The sequence below is a fragment of the Vigna unguiculata genome, chromosome 6 (assembly GCF_037176805.1).
Source record: "Vigna unguiculata cultivar grain cowpea cultivar isolate G323 ecotype 2 chromosome 6, ASM3717680v1, whole genome shotgun sequence".
Lineage (NCBI taxonomy): Eukaryota > Viridiplantae > Streptophyta > Magnoliopsida > Fabales > Fabaceae > Vigna > Vigna unguiculata.
In genome coordinates, this window is record NC_140797.1 from 36009050 (window position 1) to 36031494 (window position 22445).

At 28.8% G+C, this 22445-nt stretch overlaps 2 protein-coding genes across 2 annotated transcripts; one reads left to right on the plus strand and one right to left on the minus strand.

The window, feature by feature from the left end:
• Positions 1-2359: 2359 nt before the first annotated feature.
• Positions 2360-4976, minus strand: LOC114188508 (replication protein A 70 kDa DNA-binding subunit C-like). The gene is made up of 12 exons (XM_028077081.1): positions 4836-4976; positions 4480-4747; positions 4310-4385; positions 4099-4226; positions 3932-4022; positions 3677-3812; positions 3408-3565; positions 3200-3323; positions 2957-3121; positions 2789-2848; positions 2617-2676; positions 2360-2530 (listed from the first exon to the last, which is right to left on the minus strand). The coding sequence occupies exons 1-12, from the start codon at positions 4974-4976 to the stop codon at positions 2360-2362; spliced, it is 1578 nt and encodes a 525-aa protein (XP_027932882.1).
• An 8146-nt stretch (positions 4977-13122) lies between these two features.
• Positions 13123-15706, plus strand: LOC114188509 (gibberellin 2-beta-dioxygenase 8-like). The gene is made up of 3 exons (XM_028077082.2): positions 13123-13837; positions 14928-15246; positions 15328-15706. Exons 1-3 carry the CDS (start codon positions 13377-13379, stop codon positions 15571-15573), a joined length of 1026 nt encoding a protein of 341 aa, XP_027932883.2. The 5' UTR covers positions 13123-13376; the 3' UTR covers positions 15574-15706.
• The last annotated feature ends 6739 nt before the right edge of the window (positions 15707-22445 follow it).

Below are 22445 nucleotides of genomic sequence, written 5' to 3' on the forward strand. Positions count from 1 at the left end.
ACAATGTAATTAAGATGTCGGTTTTTTTTATTATATATTATATATAAGTATGCCGTTTAGATTTCAAGCAAATCTTCGAAAATCAGTCTCTAAAACTTCTGCAAGTTTCGGTTTGCAATGGGTTCGTCTTCTTCTGCAAGCCTTAGCAACTTCCATCCGTGTTGGCTATCGGTTCTTAATCCCATCAAGGTAAGTCATTTCCAGTATTTTTCGTTATTTTTTTTTTAACATCATTTTTGCGGTCAGTTTATATGGTTTTGAAGTTTAGTCGTCCATTTTTTTTGTTAGATTATAAATTAATGTCCTTTTTCATTCATGTGTTATTGTTGGTCGGTTTTTTACAAATTCCCCAAAAAATTGTTAGTCGGAAAGTTAATATTCTTCCAATGTGGTCTGAATTAGGTTGACAATTTGTCTTTGGAATATGGTTGTCAGGGGTAATGTTCAAAGACTTATAATACTGTAATTGATACTTGGCAGGACTATGTTGCCTTTGAAAAGCCCTTCTTTGTTTATTGGGAGAAAGAAATTGGTTTGCAATGCTGCACATTTATAGATCCAGAAGGAAATGCATTCGAGATACAACTGAATGAACCATTATTGGCTGAAAGAAAGTTCCCTGCAGGTTTTCTGTTAGCAAAAATGTATAACTTAAGGCTTCTATATTTTATAACTGTTCGTTATGCAGGAGGAAACTTGTTTCATTTTAGGGTTTTCGACTAGGATTGGACTGAAATTAATTACCCTATTCCTAATCAACAAACTCGGTTTCCTAAACCTCTGAGATCAGTAAAGTTCTTCACCTGTTTCTGCGTAGATTTTCCACTGGAACAGGTAAATATTTTTAAATTACTGATTTTTACTAATTTTAAGTTGACAAAATTTTGTACTTACATTAATTTCATCATAATTCATATTCCAATTGTGAATCAGGGATCTATCATTTTCGATGATGCCTTTTCCCATTTCTGGGGACCAATATTTGACTCCTCAAATCCAGATATGTACCAGAAAGTTGAGATGGTAGATCCCGTGGGCAAGAATTATGAAGTTTTCATTGAGGGATCTTACACGGGAAGGATATTTGCTAGACACGGATTAGAAAAAATGGTAACCAATTATGATCTACGTGAGGATCACGTTATGCGTCTGAATTTTATAGGGGATCGCAAATTCTTGTTTAGGATATTCTCTTTGACGGGAAATGAAGTCATTTATTCCTTGGATTTGATCAAAGATGAACCTACCATAAATGAGGAAGATGGTTTAGAAAGAGATTTTTACTACAAAACGACCAAGAATTTAACCGACTATGATGTTAATTCTTCTTCACTGGTATGATTTTTGAAGATTCTATACTTTCCTTTAAGTCGTTTATTAGATTTTTAATACATTGTAATGTAATTTTTCAGTACTTGGATTCCGAGTTTGCTTCAAAAGCGTTGGTAAAGAACAGGAAAAATCATGAACTTCGCAATAGGAATGGCGGTTCTTGGTCATGCACCGTAAGATGGGCCAAGAAAAGGACACACGAATGCTTTTTAAGTTGTGGATGGAAGAAATTCTGTGCTGCAAATGGATTCCAAGCCGGAGATGTTATAACTTTTGGGGTCGATATAAATCGATCAAATATTATTAATGTTAGGAAGGATTAAGTTTAAACTGTTATGTAACAGTATCTTAGTTTCCTATATATGTTTTGGAATACATTTAATGGATGCTTATGGAATTTAAAAGTAATGACAAACTTATAACTTATTTTGTAACCAATGAAGCTTATTGTTTATAGTAGATTATATGTTTTGATTCTAGTTACATAATTGTTTATAGTACTTTACTAATTTTGTTCCAAATGAGTGTTATTGTTTGTAGTACATTAGTGTTATATTTTATAGTAGATTATATATTTTGATTCCAGTTAGTTATTGTTTATAGTAGTTTACTTATTTGTTTCCAATCAGTGTTATTGTTTATAGTACATTAGTGTTATTGGTTATAGTAGCTTCCAAGTATCATCATTAAACCAATTAAACTAACTCTTTGTGACGTAAATTATATCATGTAAAAGATGATTACATCAAAAGCCTTTTAAGCCAAAGTTATCCTTAATTTGTTCCAAAAAGTTTCTGTTCAATTTGACTAAAAAAAGAACGACAAAACTCAATTAATAATGTCACTTAAATGATAATAACGTTATGTGTAATAGGATAGGAAAGCAGATACAACAAAAGTTCTTTTACCGTTCTACGATTGATTAATAATAAAGTACTTTATCAGTCGTAACGATAATTAACATAATTTATCAAAAGTGATGAAATTATTAATTCATCAAATTACAAAAAACCAAAACACAGTCCAATCAGTCGATCTCTTGCTTGATAGTCTTCATGGGCTTGGTAGCTGATAGTTCACCAGACTCTATGTCTTCAGACGATTGTACAGATACACCACTATTTGGAACGATTCTCTTTGATGGAGTACCCAAAGATGAATTATCAGGATCATTGTCAGCTGTTCCACTCAAACTCATCTGCATGAATTTTTAAATTACAAGTACATTATTATACGTTCAAAAAAATTCAAAAGAAACAATTTAATAAATAAAAAAATAATTACCAAGTCATGATCACTGTTTGCTGCTAAATTACAAACTCCTTTTGAACGAAAATCAACAATCTAACCAAATAACATTGACAAACAATAATATTAAATGAACTTTATGAACTTGGATCTTTACAAAACGAATCAATATATAGAAGAAAAAATAAACTACTATAAAAGGACTTACCATTCCAGTGGAAGTATCACCTCCTAGATCAATTATGTTCTTATGACTGCACTCACCAAGCTATCAAATACAAAATAATTACAATAATATCATATTGAATAAAGAGTATAATTTAAAGCCAAATATGAAGTATTGCAAAGAAACATTATTGGAAATACTTACACTTACGGGTTGTATAAGCTTCTTAATGTAATTGATTATTTCAGGTAAGTCAGACACTTTAATGACAGACGCAAATTTGTTCCTTGGTTGGGTTCGAAGTTTGAAAGCGAGAGTACAACCTAACATTACATCCAACTCATCGGGAAAGCACTTAGGATCATCTTCGCCCACCTAATTAAAAAATGAAAACAAAAACAATTTCATATCAATGACAAAGCAACTAATGAGACTGATGATGATAATATTAACCTTGATCATTTTCTTTTGCAATTCTTCAGCGGAAATACCAATAATGTTTCTACATTTTTGATCCCACACCACGAAGTTGGCATAATTAAACGCATCATCACAAACTTGCAACTGAAGTTTATACCTATAAACATTTCGAACATTATAACAAATAAAATACAAAAACATGAGCATATAAAGTTGACTGAATATAAAATTAAATACAAACTTCAACGTCGGCATGTTGTTGTCTTGATCACAATAGGTGCATTTGAAAGGACCAGTTTCATTAGTTCTTTTGTTGCAATGATTACAAACCAAGTAGTACCACCCATCGTTATCAAGACTAAACTTAGTGGTTGTGGCCACAGTTACACATATCATTTCCTGCAGAGGGTCCAATATAGTCAAATATCGAAAAAATGACCATGAAATGTCAAACATCGAAAAAAACTACTATATAATCAAAACAATGCATAAGTTTGTTTATAAACATACCTTTTTAATCAATGGAATTTCAGATACGCTCTTCACCAAACATTTATAAACAAACCTTTCAGCATCACTGTATTGGGAGGACTGAGTCAATTGACTTCCAGATTGACTCATAATTGTTAAGTCATCAGCAGACATTCTGAAATATAAGTAATCATAAAACAATTATTTGCAATTGAATTATTACATTACTTATACCTAATCATGTAGATATATTACATAAATTTGAAACAAAGACACGATGATTACTCATTTAACCGTTGTTTGAATTGTGTAATTTCGGGAATAGCATCATCCATAAGTAATTTTGTCCCATTCCATGTATTGGACACAGACACTGGCCATTCCCCTATTGAAACCAAAATTATTCAGGAACAAAACAAATATCTTTTTAACATACCATAATAAAATAACGGCATAAGTACCTGTAGCTGCTTTAACTTTGGCTTGAGTAAGAATGAGAACCAACTTGTTAGAATTTGGATTGTCATTATACCTTTCTAAAAATTTTTTGCAATATTCATCCCATAACGTACAAGAAACTACTCCACCACTGTATATGAAGAATTGGGTTAAACGAACGGGTATTAAAAGAAATAAGATGTCCTCGCAAAATAATCATCATAACGTGATTACCTCAGATCCATCAAACTAAAAACAACGTTTTTAGATTGTGCCTTAGCTTTGACGTTATCTACCCAACCGATCAAATCTGAAATCATAAAGATTACAAATTATAAGCAAGAATAATTACAACATCAGACTTGCCTAAATAAAGGAAATAAGATCATTCTCATAGTACATACCAATCAACAAATCTGGAGAGAAATTACTGGCCACTACCTCTTTTATGCTCCGAAACTGGTAAACACTATTGGGTATATTTGCAATGGGTTGGGGACGAACAGAGGTGGCTCCGATAAACAACAATTTAAAAGGATGGTCACACACTCTATACTGACCATCATTTTTCACAATTTTGAAATTGTGCATGATATATGTATCGCCTTCCTTCAACTTACCATCCCAGATATCAAATTCGTCCTTCTTAACTATGCAATGTATCTTGTCCCCCTAACAAACGATATGCAAAACCAACAACCAATAAATACAACATTCTCAAACACAATCAAACAAAAAAGAAAGAATACATTATTATTACCATTTGGTCAATCAAAATCATTTCAAGGTGCACATTGGATTCGCGGTTATGAATATACCACAAATCAAGCACTCTCACACCAAGTTTCAGGGTCTCCCTCCTGCCATCAATATCTTTAATCATATCCAACTTCTTTGCCATTACGACCTACGAAAAAAAAAACATATCATCAATAGAAATACATTGAACTATCACACAATAAAAACCTATACTTCAATAATAAAGTAAAGCATAATCATAAAAACAATAACTTTAACGGAAAACAGAGCATAATGGTGAACAAAAAAAAATATCATAACTATAGTGCAAATATAACAAAACAGACCATCGTTACGGAGAACGGAAATAAGAAAATTTTAGCATCAAGTAACCATAATATAAAAACCATACGTAAACTTTAAGAAAGATGAACAAAGAAGACAGATTTAGAAACAACACAAAAAATGACAACAACTGAAGTTCAACTTCAAATAAACTAAACGAAAACCTAGGGTAAAGAACAATAAAACAAAAAAAATTCATGAAGCACAGAAAACACAAAGGTATAGATGATTATGAAAAAGTTGAATCCTACAGTTTGACGAAGATAAACACAAACCAAGCACCAACTTCGGAGAGAAATGATAAACTGTGAGGAAGATAGAAGAGAGAAATGATAAACAGTGAGAGACAATGAAAGGAAATTTAAAAATGAATAAACGAAAGAGTATAATGGAAGCTACCGAAGAATACAGTCTGACTTGAAATGAAATCTTTCAACTCAGCTGCAGTAACAGGAGGGAAAGATTTGGACTTCTAAGCAGAACCCGAAAAATCAAAGAATGACAAAAAAACCAACCTAATGGACAGGTGTCGAGAAATTAATGATGGGTATAATGGTATTATCCCTACCAGTTTGGGTTCTTATATTTATAGTAGATAATCTGAATATTACTTTTACAATCGACAACATTTGAATGTTCTATAAATTTACTTTTTATAATATTATTTTACTATTGTTAACATATATTAATGTCTTTATTATAATAAAAACATGATTAAAAAAATAGAATTTTATAATAATTATTAAAAAAATATCAAATTTTGTGTCTCGGTGTTGTAAAGAGCTGTAAGAAATAACATAGAAACGGAACTTCGACAGAAATGTCAAATTAGATTTTTTAATTCAGTACATGTAATTATAAAAATTTTAGAAAGTTGTTTTTCATTTTCTTCAATTAGTGAATTCACATGAAATTTATAAGATTTAATTAACGTATATACATTCTTTTATCTTTATCACAAGTTTTTCTCTAGAAAAAAAAATCGATTTTTTTATTCTTTATTATAATTCTTTTAATATAAATTTATTATTTCTTACCTATTTAGAAAAAAGATAAATTTATTACCTTTGAGTTGAGTGATACACATCAGACAAATTTATCACATACAAAAAGAAAACAAATTATTTATAAAAAATAGAAAATGAATCTATTCAAAATGTTTCTTAACTTCTCAATTTCATCGTGCAAATTTATTTTGAAAAGAATGAGAGGTTGAAGATGAAAATTAAAATAAAAGAAAAGATAAGAAAGAGGTGGACATATAAAAGAGAAAAACGAAACAAAAGGACAAAGTGAGGAAACACTATGAATGAAGTTTATTTTTTTTAAGTTAATATAAATAATATGATAATATAAAAATAATTTTAAAATACATATGAAAAATTAAATAAAAATAAATTGGGGAGTCGTGACTCCTCTATGTCACATCTAAGGTCTGTCGGTGAGAGTGAAAAAGAGATTTGTCTTAGTGGGGAAGCTTAATCTCATGTGATCTCGTTCAGCGAGTTTGTATAGAAACTTTATGTGTAAAGAAAATTATGTGGAAATTAAGTATGAGAATGAGAAAATTGTTTCAATGAGGTGATTCCAAAATAAATAAATGAGATGTGTTGTTTGATTGTTGTGATGTGAATTGTTATATGGCAATATTCTTACTAATGAGGAAGGTATGGCAAGTTAATATAGTATTATCCATTGGGTAAGGACACTCATTTTGAAAACATCATTAATTATATTAGACAAACTAGTAGAAACATTAAAAAGTCACTTGGTTTTTCGCATTTGTAATATTCTAAATTTACGATGTCTACGAATTTATATAAATTATCTAAATATGTATTGGTTTGTTGTTTAGCATATCCACGGAAAGAATTTATACTCCCAATGAACCAGTGAAGGTGACGAGAGTGAAAAATGCCTCTAACGTTGGTGTATCAAATGTTGGGAATCAAATAATGTGTGTGTGAATGAAGGTGATGAAGTTAGTAATTTCTTTAATATTTTATTCAAAATTAAAATACAATATAAATTGTTAGTGATTTTTTATTTGTTTATTTTTCAGGAAGTAACCGGTCGGTGGAAGTGAGTTTGTTGATTCAAACACTAATTAAAGAATTTCTATTGTGTTAAACGTAATTTTATATTTACTTTTATAATTATTTAGACGTGTATGAACTTGAGTTTATTTGAACTTTATTGAAAATTTATAACAGTGATGTATTTTATTTTAATTTATTTGAATTTATGATTAATTATTTGTTTTTTAAATAATTTTGTAAATATCCGCGAGTAGAACAAATTTTGTAAATAATTTATGGGTACAGGACAAATATTTATGTAGCGGGTAGGGTACGAGAGAACTATTATCCATATCTTACCCACCCCATTAATATCCCTACCCTACTAGGAATCATAATTTGTCATGTTTCAAACTTTTATATATTTTTATTTTCAAATGTTAAATGATATTGTCCTTTTTAATACAATTATGTTAAATGTTGTACGTATTAAACCACATATCAATGTGAGTCTGAAATGCCATTGACACGTTATTTGATCATCAAATTAATCAATTTCATTTCAAAATTTAAAGATTAAAAATTGTATTTAACATTTAAGAAAATAACAAGTAATAATTTATAATTGTCCTTTTAATACAATTATGTCAAATTTTGTACGTATTAAACCACATATTAATGTGAGTCTGAAATGCCATCATCAAATTAATCAAAGTTTGTGATAGAAAGAAATTCATTTCAAAATTTAAAGATTAAAAATTGTATTTAACATTTAAGAAAATAACAAGTAATAATTTATAAAATTAAATTTTACAACTTTACTGTTACAATGAATTCCAATGAACCTTTACCTTTCACTTATTCAGAGACTCATAACATATATATTTTGTATTCGGTATATTCATTTCTTAAAGCAATCCCTGTTCATTTTCCCCATTATTAAATTATTATTGATCCATTAATAAATTATATATGAATTAATCTTTTTGTTATATATGTAATGTATTAATATCTCACATGGTTCGTATTATATTTAGTTCGTTCTTTTGTATTTTCTCTTTTAGGTTTTTTTTTTATCTCATTATCAGGAGTAAAAATAGAAACACTTTATTATGTTATTTTAAGGAGGAAATACTAGATTTTGCTAGATTTGTTTTAAACCGAATTAACTTGTTATAATAGCACAAAATCCAAACAATCAACCCAAACTTACTATTTATATTTATTTGCAAGAATTATTGAAAATTATTGGAAAGAATTATTGAAAGAATTTAAATGAAAGGCAGAAAATTAGTTGATTATAATGAATTCCAATTTGTTGAGCAGCAGTTATGAACTATGCTTACATGGTTTGTCATATTTGTTCTTGAAATCCCATTAATTTCACGCCCAATAACCTGAACTTCCCGTGCTTTCCATGTGTAGTTTTTTTTTTTTTCCATTACAAGTTAAATTTGTATAAATAAATTCGTTATTTTTTTTGTGTAACAATGAATCAAGTTGTCAAAAAGTAGAACGACATTGAAAGTGAAATCATCATTCCCATCCTATTTCTTTATTTTTTTTTTTGTAAAAAAATAATGTCGTCCTCTGTTAAGACATTTTGTTCATTTGAAAAAAATGAAATCGTCTTCATAAACAACTTCATTTTTTTTTCATTTTGATTATTTTTTAGTTTAAATTTATTAGAAGTATAAACAGTAAAAAAAACATTAATGAAATAAAAGTAAACATTAAATTAATATATTTTAACATTGATTAATAATTAAAATACAACAATTAATATAATTTTTATAACTAACAAAATTAGTAAAAAAATAATGATAAATTCAAAAAAATATGATAATTGATAAATTTTAAAAAATAAGGACAAATAACGAAAACTGAAAAATAAATAATTAAAACTGAAAAATAAAAAAATAAGAAAAATAATCAAAACCGTTAAATTAAAAAAAAAGGAAAAAAATGTAAAATATTTAAAATAGAAAATAAAGAAAAATGGAAAATTTGAAAAAATAAAAATAATAAAAACTAAAAGGTTTGAAGAAAGAAGTGTGAAGTTGAATAAGCAGTGGCATGTGGTTTGAAATGATAATGCAAAACCTAAATCAATGTGTATGAATATTATATGATGTGAGAGGAAAGGCAAAGGCACAGCCGGTGGAACATATTCCAAAATTTGTGGTACATCTTTCCAACACATGTTATGCCTTTGACATCCATATATAGTATCATCCTTTCTGGCTATGGAACAGTGAACATAGCTATCCTCGTATTGTCTCATCAGAATAAGGTTGTATCTTACTTCATCTTGTCTCAACTTCAAGCTGCTTTCAATTTATTCTATTTTCTGCAATAACTTAAAGTAGAAAGAATATATTCAACAACTCATTACATCGCTCATATGGCTGCACAACAAAGGGTGCAAAATCACTTCTAATTCGCTTTCTTACCACAGAATCTCTCATATATAGCTGGCAATTTAAACTTTGATAATAAAAAAATGAAATTTTAAAAAATTGTATTATATCATTTAATAAATTAAATATTAAAACAAAAATCAAATCATCTTATGAAAATTGTAATTGATGATAACATACAGATTTTCAACATTCGATAAAACAGAATTTTTTAACAATTTAATTCAAAATAGGAGTGATAAGGTAGAAAAAAAAGAAGAATGAAGAAGGAAGAAGATCGTGAGTTCGATTCATATTAATAATTTGAAGAAATAAGAGGAGTTTGAAGGAGTTTAGAATGAAATATCGGTTAATTCAAAAATAATTTAATTCAAAATAATTAAATTTATGAAGATTTAAAAAATTAATTAAATATTATTTTATTTTTCATAAAAAACACATACTAAGTAATCATGCAAATTAACATCACTTTCACACTCACTTATAATTTATAAGAAAAAAATTAATATTAAATAAAAAATATTTTTTAATAAAAACTCAATTAAAATATTGACATGGACCGAAAATTTATTTTTTTGTATATTAGTAAGAATGTTCGCTGACTTCTATTGTTAATATCATAAAAAGCGTGTTATAAAATTTTATTTTAGATATTGGTGAATAATATAATATACTCATACATTTAACTAAAATTCTTATGTAAGACCAGAATAAAATTAAGTACAAAGATATGATAGAAAATTATTCTTTCCCAAAGAACTTTGTTCGCTTGATTCCTTTCTTGCCACTTGAGAAAAAAGTCATCCCAAAAGTTGAAATAGATAGATCATCACTCATCTCATCATTGGTAATAATTATAAGAATTTACAGTCACTTTGTGACCAATACATGAACCACATCAAAATAAATTTCTACTATGCAAAATTTCTTATTTTTAAATTTTCATCTCCCAAGTCCCAGCTAGAATAAATGTGCATTAATGCCACCGACTTTTATTAATAGATTAAATGTTCTTTAAGGCATACATTAGTCAAATATAGCATCAGTTCAATTATTCATAAGAATATGTAGATAAAAGAAAAAATAGGACAATTTGTTTCTAAAATTATAAAAATAACAAGCATTATAAAAAAACTTTCAAATAGTAGTGATCAATTTTATGAAAATAAAAATATTTGGAGGCTAATTTAAAAATCAAATTTTTACTTAAAGACTAATTTAGAAATTATTTTTTTAGTTAAAATTTAGGTAGTTAATATTAGTGACGAATTTAAAAATCAATTCATAATATAAAATATTTTAATTATTAATTTATAAATTAATTATAATTTTTTGAAATTATTTTAGTTACCAATAATTTTTATTTTATAAATTAGTATTTAAATTAGTTATTATAATGATTAATAATTAATAATTAATTATTTTTTAATAAAATTAATCATTAATCAAAATTTTTTTTTTTCAGTGAAGGCTCGTTAGTTGACACGATTTTAGTATATTATGAAATAATCTTAGTATAGCTTTACAGTAAAGTCGTATCAAACTTACACAATTTATTATTATTTTTTTTAAATTTTTCTATTTCAGTAATTTAAAAAAAGTATACATTTTAATATTTTATCAAATATTTAACACAATTATTTATATAAAACTATTGAACTTATATCTAATAACCAAACTAAAATAAGTCAGCTGTAAACACCTTTTTCATTCTCCACTTAACCAAAACAAGTACGTAAAATAAATAAAAATAGAATTGTCACAGTTAGAATTCGAGTGAATCCCGCTCATCATGGATTCGGGTTGAGTTGGGTAGAAATTTTTTACAAATTTTAATACGGGTTAAATTTTGACCTGACTTATCCGGGTTGAATCCGTTCGTTCACCAACTCACAAATGAAGGGTCACACAAATATTTTTTTGTTAAGTTAGACTTTGCATTTGAGTCATGTTAAATTATTTTTTTAACCAATACATAAATAATTTGTATTTTTATGATTGTATTAAAGTTTATTTAGATTTTAATTAAAATTATAATTTAGTTTTGTCTGAAAAAAAAAAGTATTTTTATTAATTAAATAATCTAATCCGTTTAATTCACCGATCTGAGATGGGTCAGATCTAGTTCAAATTTTTTTGATTCACTCGTAAACGAGTCGGATCAAACTGGATTATTGGTTATAATAATTCTAAATAAAACATACCCAACTCTAGCTTCCACAGGAACAATGAATCAATGGAACACCAAACAGAACCCATCTATACCAATAAGGATCAGACCAAAAGTGCACCAACAGTGCAACCACTCAAGAGTCAAACACCAAAGATCATCCAAAAAAATCTAAACAAAAGAATTAAGGAAAAATTCATATTTCAGAACAACATTAAAAACTGTCATACATCCATTAATAATATAGTTACTCAAATTTTAGAGAGCAAACCCACTTGGCTTCATATATACATAGGTATGCATGAGTCCCAAAAGTGCATGAAACATCACAATCGAGTCTTTGATCTCAACTAGATTGCGACGAAAGCCCTAACAAATCTGCAGATTCTCCCTCAGGTTATTGTTTTATCAACTTTGAACATTATTTCTGGCACAAAAAAGAAAAAGCATCTGTACTTTTTTACGGAGATAAAAGTCAAAAGCAGAAAAAGCACTGAATTAAACAGACAAACAATATTAATGGCACGCACGCAGTACACTGCCATGCATTTTTGGCTGTAATGTAACTTGGGTGGTCCTCAAAAATGAACTCACCCCACTTATTGTTTCAAGAGGTAATTAATTAATATACCACTAACTTTTTCTCCAAAATATCCATCTACTTCTTAACTAAGAAGGTGCATGCATGTCCAAACACTTGATATGATATATAGCATCTTATTTGTTTATTTCTTCGCCACGTTACATCTTTGGATTAGATAGACAGTTACTGCATAGAAGTTAATTTTGATGTGATGAGTTGATTAAAAACAGATCCAGATATGACTTTATCATCTTGAACAACCCAGTGACATGTTTTGAAATTCCGATTCTAATAAGGAAAAAACACAGAAACTCTTTCCATTTTCTTTCCATAAACAATTTACAGAACATTGTTTTGAGAAAGTGATATATATGCATCTTAACTAAGAACATGGGTCGGTGGTGATACACACACACACATGATGTATAGCATCTGATTTGGTTAATCTGTTCACCATCCCTTTGGAATAGGGTAGTGAGTGCAGGGGGACCAATCCATGCACCGTATGGTCCCAACACTGGACAACTCTCCTTTTGTTTGGACCTTTGCACAGAGGGGGCTCATGGACACTTGTCAATTTCTATGTAGTTTTGGTCCCCTAACCAACCCTTGCAGAATCCTCTAGAATCACATAAGTTTTTCCACTCCAAACAAAACACTCTTCATCATTCTCAATTTCCAACCATCACTTTTCTTTTTCTTCATATTATCCCATCATCAAATATTTCATTGACTCAATAGTTCCTATAGACCAATTTTCTTACCTCTTCAACAGTTTTTCGTCCGTTTGTTTATGAAAGAGTCATTTTACTTTTTCAAAACTTAAAATAATATAAATAATTGATCCAACAGAACCGTTTCGCCAGTTCTATATATATATATAGTCACCAATCTCATTCAGCCACTGTTTGAATCACAGCATGCATTCACAACCTGTTTTCATTTTCTCAACCTTACTATTAAAGAAACCAAACCACATACGATAGATTTCTATAGGTCCAAGCTTGTCAACAATAACAACAACAGCATGAACAACATAGAGTCCTACCCTCCCGTTCTCCGCCACCTGGAGCAGCAGCGACATCCACCACCACCACCACCACCACCACCTAACTCCGACCCGGATGAAGAGTTTCAGGAGCCGGATCCTGTGCCCATCATAGATCTCGAGTGCTTGCACCATGAGAAGTTGGAAGAAGCGTGCAAGAACTGGGGTTTGTTTCGTCTGGTCAACCATGGTGTTCCGTTGACCCTTTTGAAAGAGCTTCAAGAGGCGGCGAAGGAACTTTTCTCTGTGTCGTTTGAGGCAAAAGAAAGTGCATGCAGTGGCAGCCCTGTGACATACTTTTGGGGCACCCCTGCCCTAACACCATCGGGGACAGCCCTAACGAGAAGCCCCCAAAACATGAACTGGGTTGAAGGGTTTGATGTGCCGTTGAGTCAACTCTCCCACTTCAACCCTCAACTTCCCACACTCGAGTCCGTAAGGTTAGAACAACATCACCAACAACTTGCATTATTTTCATTTGTCTTCTTCCATGTTTTTCTATGCCTTTTGTTTCCCTTATAGTTTATTGGTTTTTGTTTCTTTCTGGCAGGCCCTCGGGTCTATCTTTTGGACTTTCTGTCTTGTGTTCTGTGCTCTGTTGTCTACATGCATGTGCCTTCAAAAAATTCATTTTAAATCTTTTACATAAAATATATAATCTTCAATTTTCTTATCATTATTATTATTAAATTTAAAGAACATATATATAATTTTTATTATTATTATAATATAGTTTAATCACAAACCGGATACAATCTTATTCAATGAGGTTATGAAATTTTTTATATTAAATATTCTAAATTTATTGCTATAATACGGAAATATTATTAGTGTTGAAAACACATAGGGATCATGGTTTTGGTTGTGGGGTACCCGTCACCTTTTCCAGATTATGACACCTGATGGACCACGTGAACGGGTGCTTCGACCAATTAGATTGTGTATTTTCATGGAGGACGCTTATCAGATTTGATGGTAATGTTTAACTATTATAATTTCCTTCACCAACAAAATTAAGGAAAAAACGAACAAATTGAAGAGACATATATTTCTACCAATTTTGCAATTGAACCTAGTTACCTACGTGTTTTTTTTTTTATTAGAACTATGAAGCTTTTTTCAGCTATTTATGTAAATAAAATTATAAGATGAAAACAAACGTATGACCATAGCAAAATTTTAATTTTAATTAAAAACAACACAAGATATTTAATAGTTTAGCGCCTAAAGTTCATTCAGCTAATCTAATTGGTCCACGGGTAATAAATTATGAGAGGCAAACAATTAGATAAGGGAGACAAATCGATTAGGTGCTTCACTTTTTTTATTTTTTTATTAGGTATAGGATAAGGTTGAATCTTGTTTTATATATATTATATTTCTTCACATAATTCATATAAATTAATTACTTGGGCATCCGATATAGGCAACAGCTCAAAAACTAATTATTTCAACATCATCAAAGATAGCCTCTTTATCATTGTTATAAGGATTGTACGATATTGAGTTTAAATGTGTTTGGTTTGGTAGAGTTCTGGTAATGGAGTATGAAAAGCATTTGTCGAGAATTGGCAGAAGATTATTGGAAGCTATGGCGAAGAACCTTGAGTTGAATATTAAAAACTCAAAGGAATACTTAGCAGTTGGAATGATGCGTGTGTATCGGTACCCGAATTGCCCTGACACAAATGGTGGTTGGGGCATGGAGGCTCATACTGATAGCTCAGTCATGTCCATATTGAACCAAGGTGATGAAGTTGGTGGCCTTCAGCTTCTCAAACATCATCAATGGCTCAATGTAAAACCCATTCCCGACACTTTGATTGTCAACCTCGGAGACATGATGCAGGTCCGTGTTCTTTTCCTATGTTCGTGCTTTTATGGTTATTATCAACATAGGTTCGTAATGTTGTGTTCTGGTTTGGTTTAGGCAATTAGCAACGACAGATACAAAAGTGTGACACACAGAGTGAGCATGAACAAGCATAAAGAGAGGATTTCACTGTGCTATTTCGCGTTCCCTGGTGAAGAAGTTGTGATTGAAAGCTCAAAGTACAAGCCCTTTACTTACAATGAGTTCAGAGCACAAGTGCAAGAAGATATCAAAGCCTTAGGCCACAAAGTTGGACTTTCAAGATTTCACCACAACCAAAATTCTCAAGTTTCATTGCTTTGACTCATCAGTTTCAGTTCCCTATTCTGGTGTTCTTCCCTTTATTCATGCTTCATGCTATGTTCAAAAATATAGATTTTGCTACCAACATTCCATCATAAACTTTACAATTATTAAAATGAGTTTGTTTACAACATTTTCGTTGAGAAATTCACTTAAAGAAAATAAGAAATGATGTTATTGTATATATACATGAAAAATATAATATATTTTAAGTTTGTTTATTGACTTATTATTAATATAAAATGGTGAATAACATTATAAATTTTATTATGATTTATTAACTATTAACAAGTATGTTGTTATGTATTTAAGAATAGAGTATATTCTAATTTGTTTCGATTAAAGACTAACAACATATATTTTATTTCTAATATTAGATTCTCCATTTGATTTGGTAGAAATAAAAAATAATATAATAATGTACTATTTATTTTTAGTTTTTTATTTTGATAAAAATTATTTTTTTTCAAAATATTATTCAAATAACTTGGGAGTTCCATTTTCAACATAAAGTTATTAGTCTCTCATCATTTGTTGTCTTATACAGATAAGTAACGAAATGTATTGAGATTGTTGTTAACTTATTCTTGTTTCATAATTCTCAATACTCAATAAAATATATATATATATATATATATATATATATATATATAATAATAAGTATGAATTAAATTTGAAAAATTATTGATTTATAAAATTAAAATAGTATTTAAATTATTTTGTTAATTACATTTCACAAAAATCACATGAACTTACAAAAAAAACTTTTAATATTTTATACTCTTACAAATTAAATTTATTTTGTTAATGAACAAAACTAAAATCATTAATATTTAATTAATTTATCTTAATGTTAAATAGATAAAAAATTAAAATTAAAATAAAATAAGAAATCATTATAATATATATATATATATATATATATATAATCAAATAATTTTTTATAATATATTAAACCTTTTAAAATACTTGAAATACCAAATTGAACACTTTAACGAGACGTTGCTAGAGTAAATATGGGATTGTAAGGGTAATTGGATTTGACTAGTGGTAAGAATGAGGTAAACATGACTAGGCAATGGTGGTTATGTCATATAGAATTTGGGGGAAGACGTATTAACAATTGGTTAATTCTTATAGGGTAAGGGCATGAAGCTAACAGTGGTATATATATATATATATATATATATATATATATATATATATATATATATATATATATATATATATATATATATATATATATATATATATATATATATATATATATATATATATATATATATATATATATTGTATCAGTAACACTAATTTGAAATAGTAAAAAACCTATTTTTCTACCCAAATATAAAATTGAAGTTACGTTTTTCTAATTAAAAAGTATAAAAAACATTTTTTTAAATCAAAGAAGTGAAAGACGAAAGTTTTGACCAATCTAATAAATAACTTTTTCTAGAAAAATGTACACATTTCTTATATTATTTTGTCGTCGTCGTACGACCAAAATTCTGTATAAATATCATGATTAGTTTTAAATCCAAATTTTAAACTGAAAAAGACAGTGGTTTTTCTATAATAAGATTTGATAAAAAGAATAAATCAAAATATCTTGAGTTGAGTGTCGTAATTTTTGTTTGAGTAAAAAGAAAAGAAATAGAAAACATGTTTAGAAACCACACTACTTTTTTTTTTTTTATTTTGGTTTAAGGATCAAAGTGCATGACTTGTTTTTCTTCCCCATTTCATCTATGTTAGTCAATACAATATACAAATATACAAATGAAATCATCACAAAATATAAAAATTTCTTATCAAACATAAAAACCACACAAAAAATTAACTAAAAGTGGAAATTTTATCAACTCTATTTGTTTGACACGTAGAGAAGTATGCACATTTCTAAAATCCTAATTTTTGAGTCATAACTTTTCAATCATCCTCTCCCGTCTCTTTTTCTCTATGACCAAAATCCTATTTCTTTTTCTTCACTCTAAATGTCTCAATGTCTTTGTTGTCTTGCTTCTCACCATCTCTTCATAGGAAACCCTATTTTTTATTATTGGTCCTTGTTAGGAATCCAAGTGTGAGTCTAAGTCCCACATTGACCAGAATTAAGAAAGTAGAGCACCATATAAAGATCAAGGCCCATAAACCCATTGCCTTAAGGTTTTGGGTTGAGAGTGGTGTCAGTGTCTTATGTGGTTGGGCTCAGGTCTCATTGGTGTTGTTCTCCCCGGTGAAACCCCCTCTGTAAAACCTGACAGTCCTCACTCTCTTCTCATTGTCTTACCATTAGACTTTTGAACTTATGTTCGTCAGCCTAATTTCAATTATGTTGTCCTGCACAAAAACTTGCATGATTTAAATTGTAAATTGTTGATTATAAATATTTCCAAGAAGTCAATACATATTGGTAGAGGGTGGAAGGAGTTTGTTTCTAAGAACAAATTGGCCGAAAGTGACCCGTTTTCTTTGAACTAGACAATGACAAAAGAAGCAACAATATGTTTACCTTATATGTGAAATATTTACCGATTGTGGTCATACTAGGTGAGACAATATTAAAATATTTTAGAATTGTGGGAAGATTATGTTTGACAATTTGATCTGAAACAATTATGATGATATTTACTGTATATAATTATGTATGTATTGTGTTGGATTACATATTTTATATTGTTTTATTTATTCAAATATATTATGTTTGTTTGAAAATTTGGTTAGCAATAAATAATTTTATGTTTACAATTATTTACAAAAGTTTTGACGTCCTATTGAATTAATTTTGACATTTATTAAATATGTTATTTACTTCTCATAACAGAGTAACAATTATCAACCCAAATATTATGATTCCTCAAATTTAGACTATGAGATGAATGTAGAAGGACATTTCAAATAATTCAACCAACAATTTATCATAGTTAGTCTTACATTAATCATTATTGAATTCATCTCTACTCTTATACTCCAATTATATTTGTTTCTTAACATTTTTGACCCAACAAATGGTATGACTTGCTATAGATTTTATAACATTGATCCCACAATTCAATTTTTCATAACTTTTTACTCTGTTAATTTGAAAAAAAAAATATAAACAATAAAGAAAAATCTATCAGCTTAACATGTTTTGTGATAACGACTATTTAAAGAAGTCCTCCAATTGTTTGATTTCATTCCCAAGTGTAATCTTTCATATATTTTTGACTGTATAAATATGTTTTGAAGTGGTTGGTGGATGATTGAATTATTTTACTATGCATTCTACTTCAAATTTTCAATTTTTAACAATTTGAAATATCTTCTATTACTTATCTAACCAAGCTATATCTATGAAAGTTTCAAATAATGTGAATCAATCTAATGGGTGAAAGTAAATACCATTATTAAATTCACAAATGAAAACATACTAAAGGAAAACTAGGTGAATAAATCTACTGGTTTCCACTAGTGCAGAATTCCCATTTTACCTCGTCTTATATGCCTCGGTTGGTCAGGAACCGAAGCATATAATGACGCGGTGGCATTTTTGCAATTAGAGCCAAGTTTTAGGCCTCGGTTCTCCAAATACCCGAAGCCAAAGAGGGGTATAGGCCCCGGTTCCCCCAAAACCGGTGCCAAATAGTGGTATAGGCCTCGGTCTAGTAAGACCCGAAGCCAAAAAGTGGTTGTTTGGCCTCGGTCTAAGGAGACCCGGTGCCAAAAGGGGATTTATGGCTTCGGTTCCCCTAACAACCGAAGCCATAGGGTTTATTTAGGGTTCGAATTTCGCGAACCCTTCTTCTTCCCCGCGCCCGCGCCTCCGCAACTCCTTCCCCTTGCTCTCTCTCGCTCTCTCTCTCTCTCTCTCTCAATCTCTCTGCTGCACCCACTGCCACCACACCCTCCAAGCTCGCCTTCCAATTCAGGCCCCTCTCCATGGTCGCGCTCGGTGCTCGCAATGTGGTCGCGCCCACCGTGGCCTTGCCTCCCTCGCTGCTCCGACCTTTCTTCTCGCGAGACCCACACCAGGTCTGGAAGCCATGCCATGAGCCCTGTTGTCGCGCTCCCAACGGTGATTGAAGTCGCTGCTGCTCGCGAGACCCACACCAGATCTGACTCGCCGGCGATATTTTCTTTTCCTCCTGTGGTTTCTCCGCTTCTGATTAGATGTGTGTGTTTGGGGAAGAGGCTTGAGTGTTTGATGCTAGAATGGAATGGGGGGTTCCGATTAGGTGTGAATGGAGGTTGCAGGGAGAAGGAGAGGCTCGCCCACGCCGGAGAGACCCTTGCAGGGCATCTGGAAGGTGGTTTTTTGCGATCGTGAAACTGGGTATATGGCACCGGTTTTGAAACAACCGAAGCATAAAACTGGGTATATGGCTTCGGGTGATAACCGAGGCCAAAAGGGGTACATTTTGGCCTCGTTCCAATATGCCTCGGTTCCAGACCCGAGGCAAAATGTGAAAAACAACCGGGGCAGAAAGCCCTTACTATGCATTCTACTTCAAATTTTCAATTTTTAACAATTTGAAATATCTTCTATTACTTATCTAACCAAGCTATATCTATGAAAGTTTCAAATAATGTGAATCAATCTAATGGGTGAAAGTAAATACCATTATTAAATTCACAAATGAAAACATACTAAAGGAAAACTAGGTGAATAAATCTACTGGTTTCACAGCATGCAGGCGTGGGTGTGACTTTTTCCTCTACTTTTGAATATTCAAACTGAATTTGGCATACTGCATCATATGGAAATGTAGCATTACTTTGTTTTTTTTTTTTTAAATTGTAATTGTTTTAATTCTTTAGTAATTAAATGCTTTTGACAACTTCTCTTTCACATGTTTTCGAGACTATATGTTCTCAAGAAACTAAATAAAAGTGTACTTGGTAGATCTGAGAAATCATATTTTGTCAATTGATTTTTGTTAATTTAATTTAATGTTTTTTATTGTTACATTTTAGATTTTCATTTTTTAAAATAAGACATTCTTATAATTATAGGTATTTATAAAAAATTTAGAGAGTATAATTTATGATTATTTTTGTAATAAAATTGAGAAAGCAATAAAAGTAAATTGTGGGAGAGTAATTATATTTTGTTATATGTAAAAATAACAATTTATCATTACTATCAAATGTATTGTTTTAATATAATAATATGTCCAAGAATGTAAAAAATATATATGAAGATTTATATTTGATTTAATTTTATGAATTAAAAATATTATCTTACAATAGTTTTAATGTATTTATTTTTCTCTTTTTCTTTTGCCTTATACTATACAGAAATGAATTCTCACTTATTTTTTTCACACAAAAATATTGGATAAAAATATATAAAACTAAAACTAGATTTGATATAATTCATAAATACGATAGTTTTATTAACATTTATTACATAATTAAAATTATTATTTTTTAATAAAATTGTATATGAATACAATATCTATATAAATAATATATTCAAAATGTTTAAAATTTAGTTAATACAATTTTCAATTGAATTAAAATCACAATATTATCTATTTTCTATATTTATAGTAGTATTTTTGATTGCTATTAACTAACATATATCATTTTTTCAATGTTAATTAAAAATGTAGAATGATACAAACTTTGTATGCAATTTTTTTTTATTTATTCTGATACAATGAAAATCTACCTCTAATAAAATTATTAAATTTTTTAATAAAATATAATTAAATTTCATCTTTTTCGTCCAATATTTATATATGTATAATCACATGTACCCGTTTCAAAAATAAAAACAAAAAAATGATTAAGATACTCATTTTAAATGATGATAAAAATGTCAAGAGTATGACTACAAACTATAGTTTGATGGAAAATTTCTGTGTGATAAAACCTAACAATAAACATCTCATCATTTTTTGTTTTTTATTTGTTATCAACATAATATCTAACCTAGAAAATTTTGTGCAAAAGGTTAAATTTATATTAAGTTTTAGAATTTGAAAAATACTTATAACTACATATATATTTTGGACATAAAATAAATTTTTAAAGAATTTAAAATTTCTATTTTATTTCTGTTTCTATCCTGAAAAACTTAATTTTTGATATACCAGGATTCTTAAAAACAAATATTTAAATATGTTTTTTTTGCATAAATAAAATCTTTAAGTAAATTATTGGTTTAAAAATCTTATTAGAATTCAATTCAAGCTATTGGTTTTTTTATTTTTTAATATTTTATCAGTTATGTTTATTTGTATTCATGTTTTATTTTTTTTGTTATATTCAATTTTATTGTCACGTGAATCTGCCATTTCAATAAAAAACAAATGCCTCCATATAGTAAATATTGTAAATGAATTTGAATTAAATATTTGTAGAGATATTATATTTCCTAAAACAAATCATATTATAAATATTTTTTTTCTACAAGATTATTGAATACTATATTTTAAATATATTGTTTTTACAATAGATTAAGTTATATAATATAAATTCTTTCTCTCATTTTATATATTTTTTAAAATACATCTAATTAATTAGGTGTGAATATATTTTTATTACTTATTGTATAGTTAATTTTTTTTATAAAACTATATATAAAATAAAATGTGTTTTATTATTATTATAGTTTTAGTTTATATTAATGAACTTATATACTTTTAGAATATCATTTTAAATGAATAAATAAATTTATAGAAGCAAAAGTAAATTTTGATTTAGTTTACAAAAAAAATACACTATTTCCACACAAATATCGAAATTATTTTCCTAAGAACTTTTAATTAAGGATAATGATACGTTCACAATTCATATTTTGACAATTTTCTGTCACATATTCTAATTAATTTAAAAAGATAAAAGAAATAAGAAAATTATAAATGGAAGATCACTTAAACAAA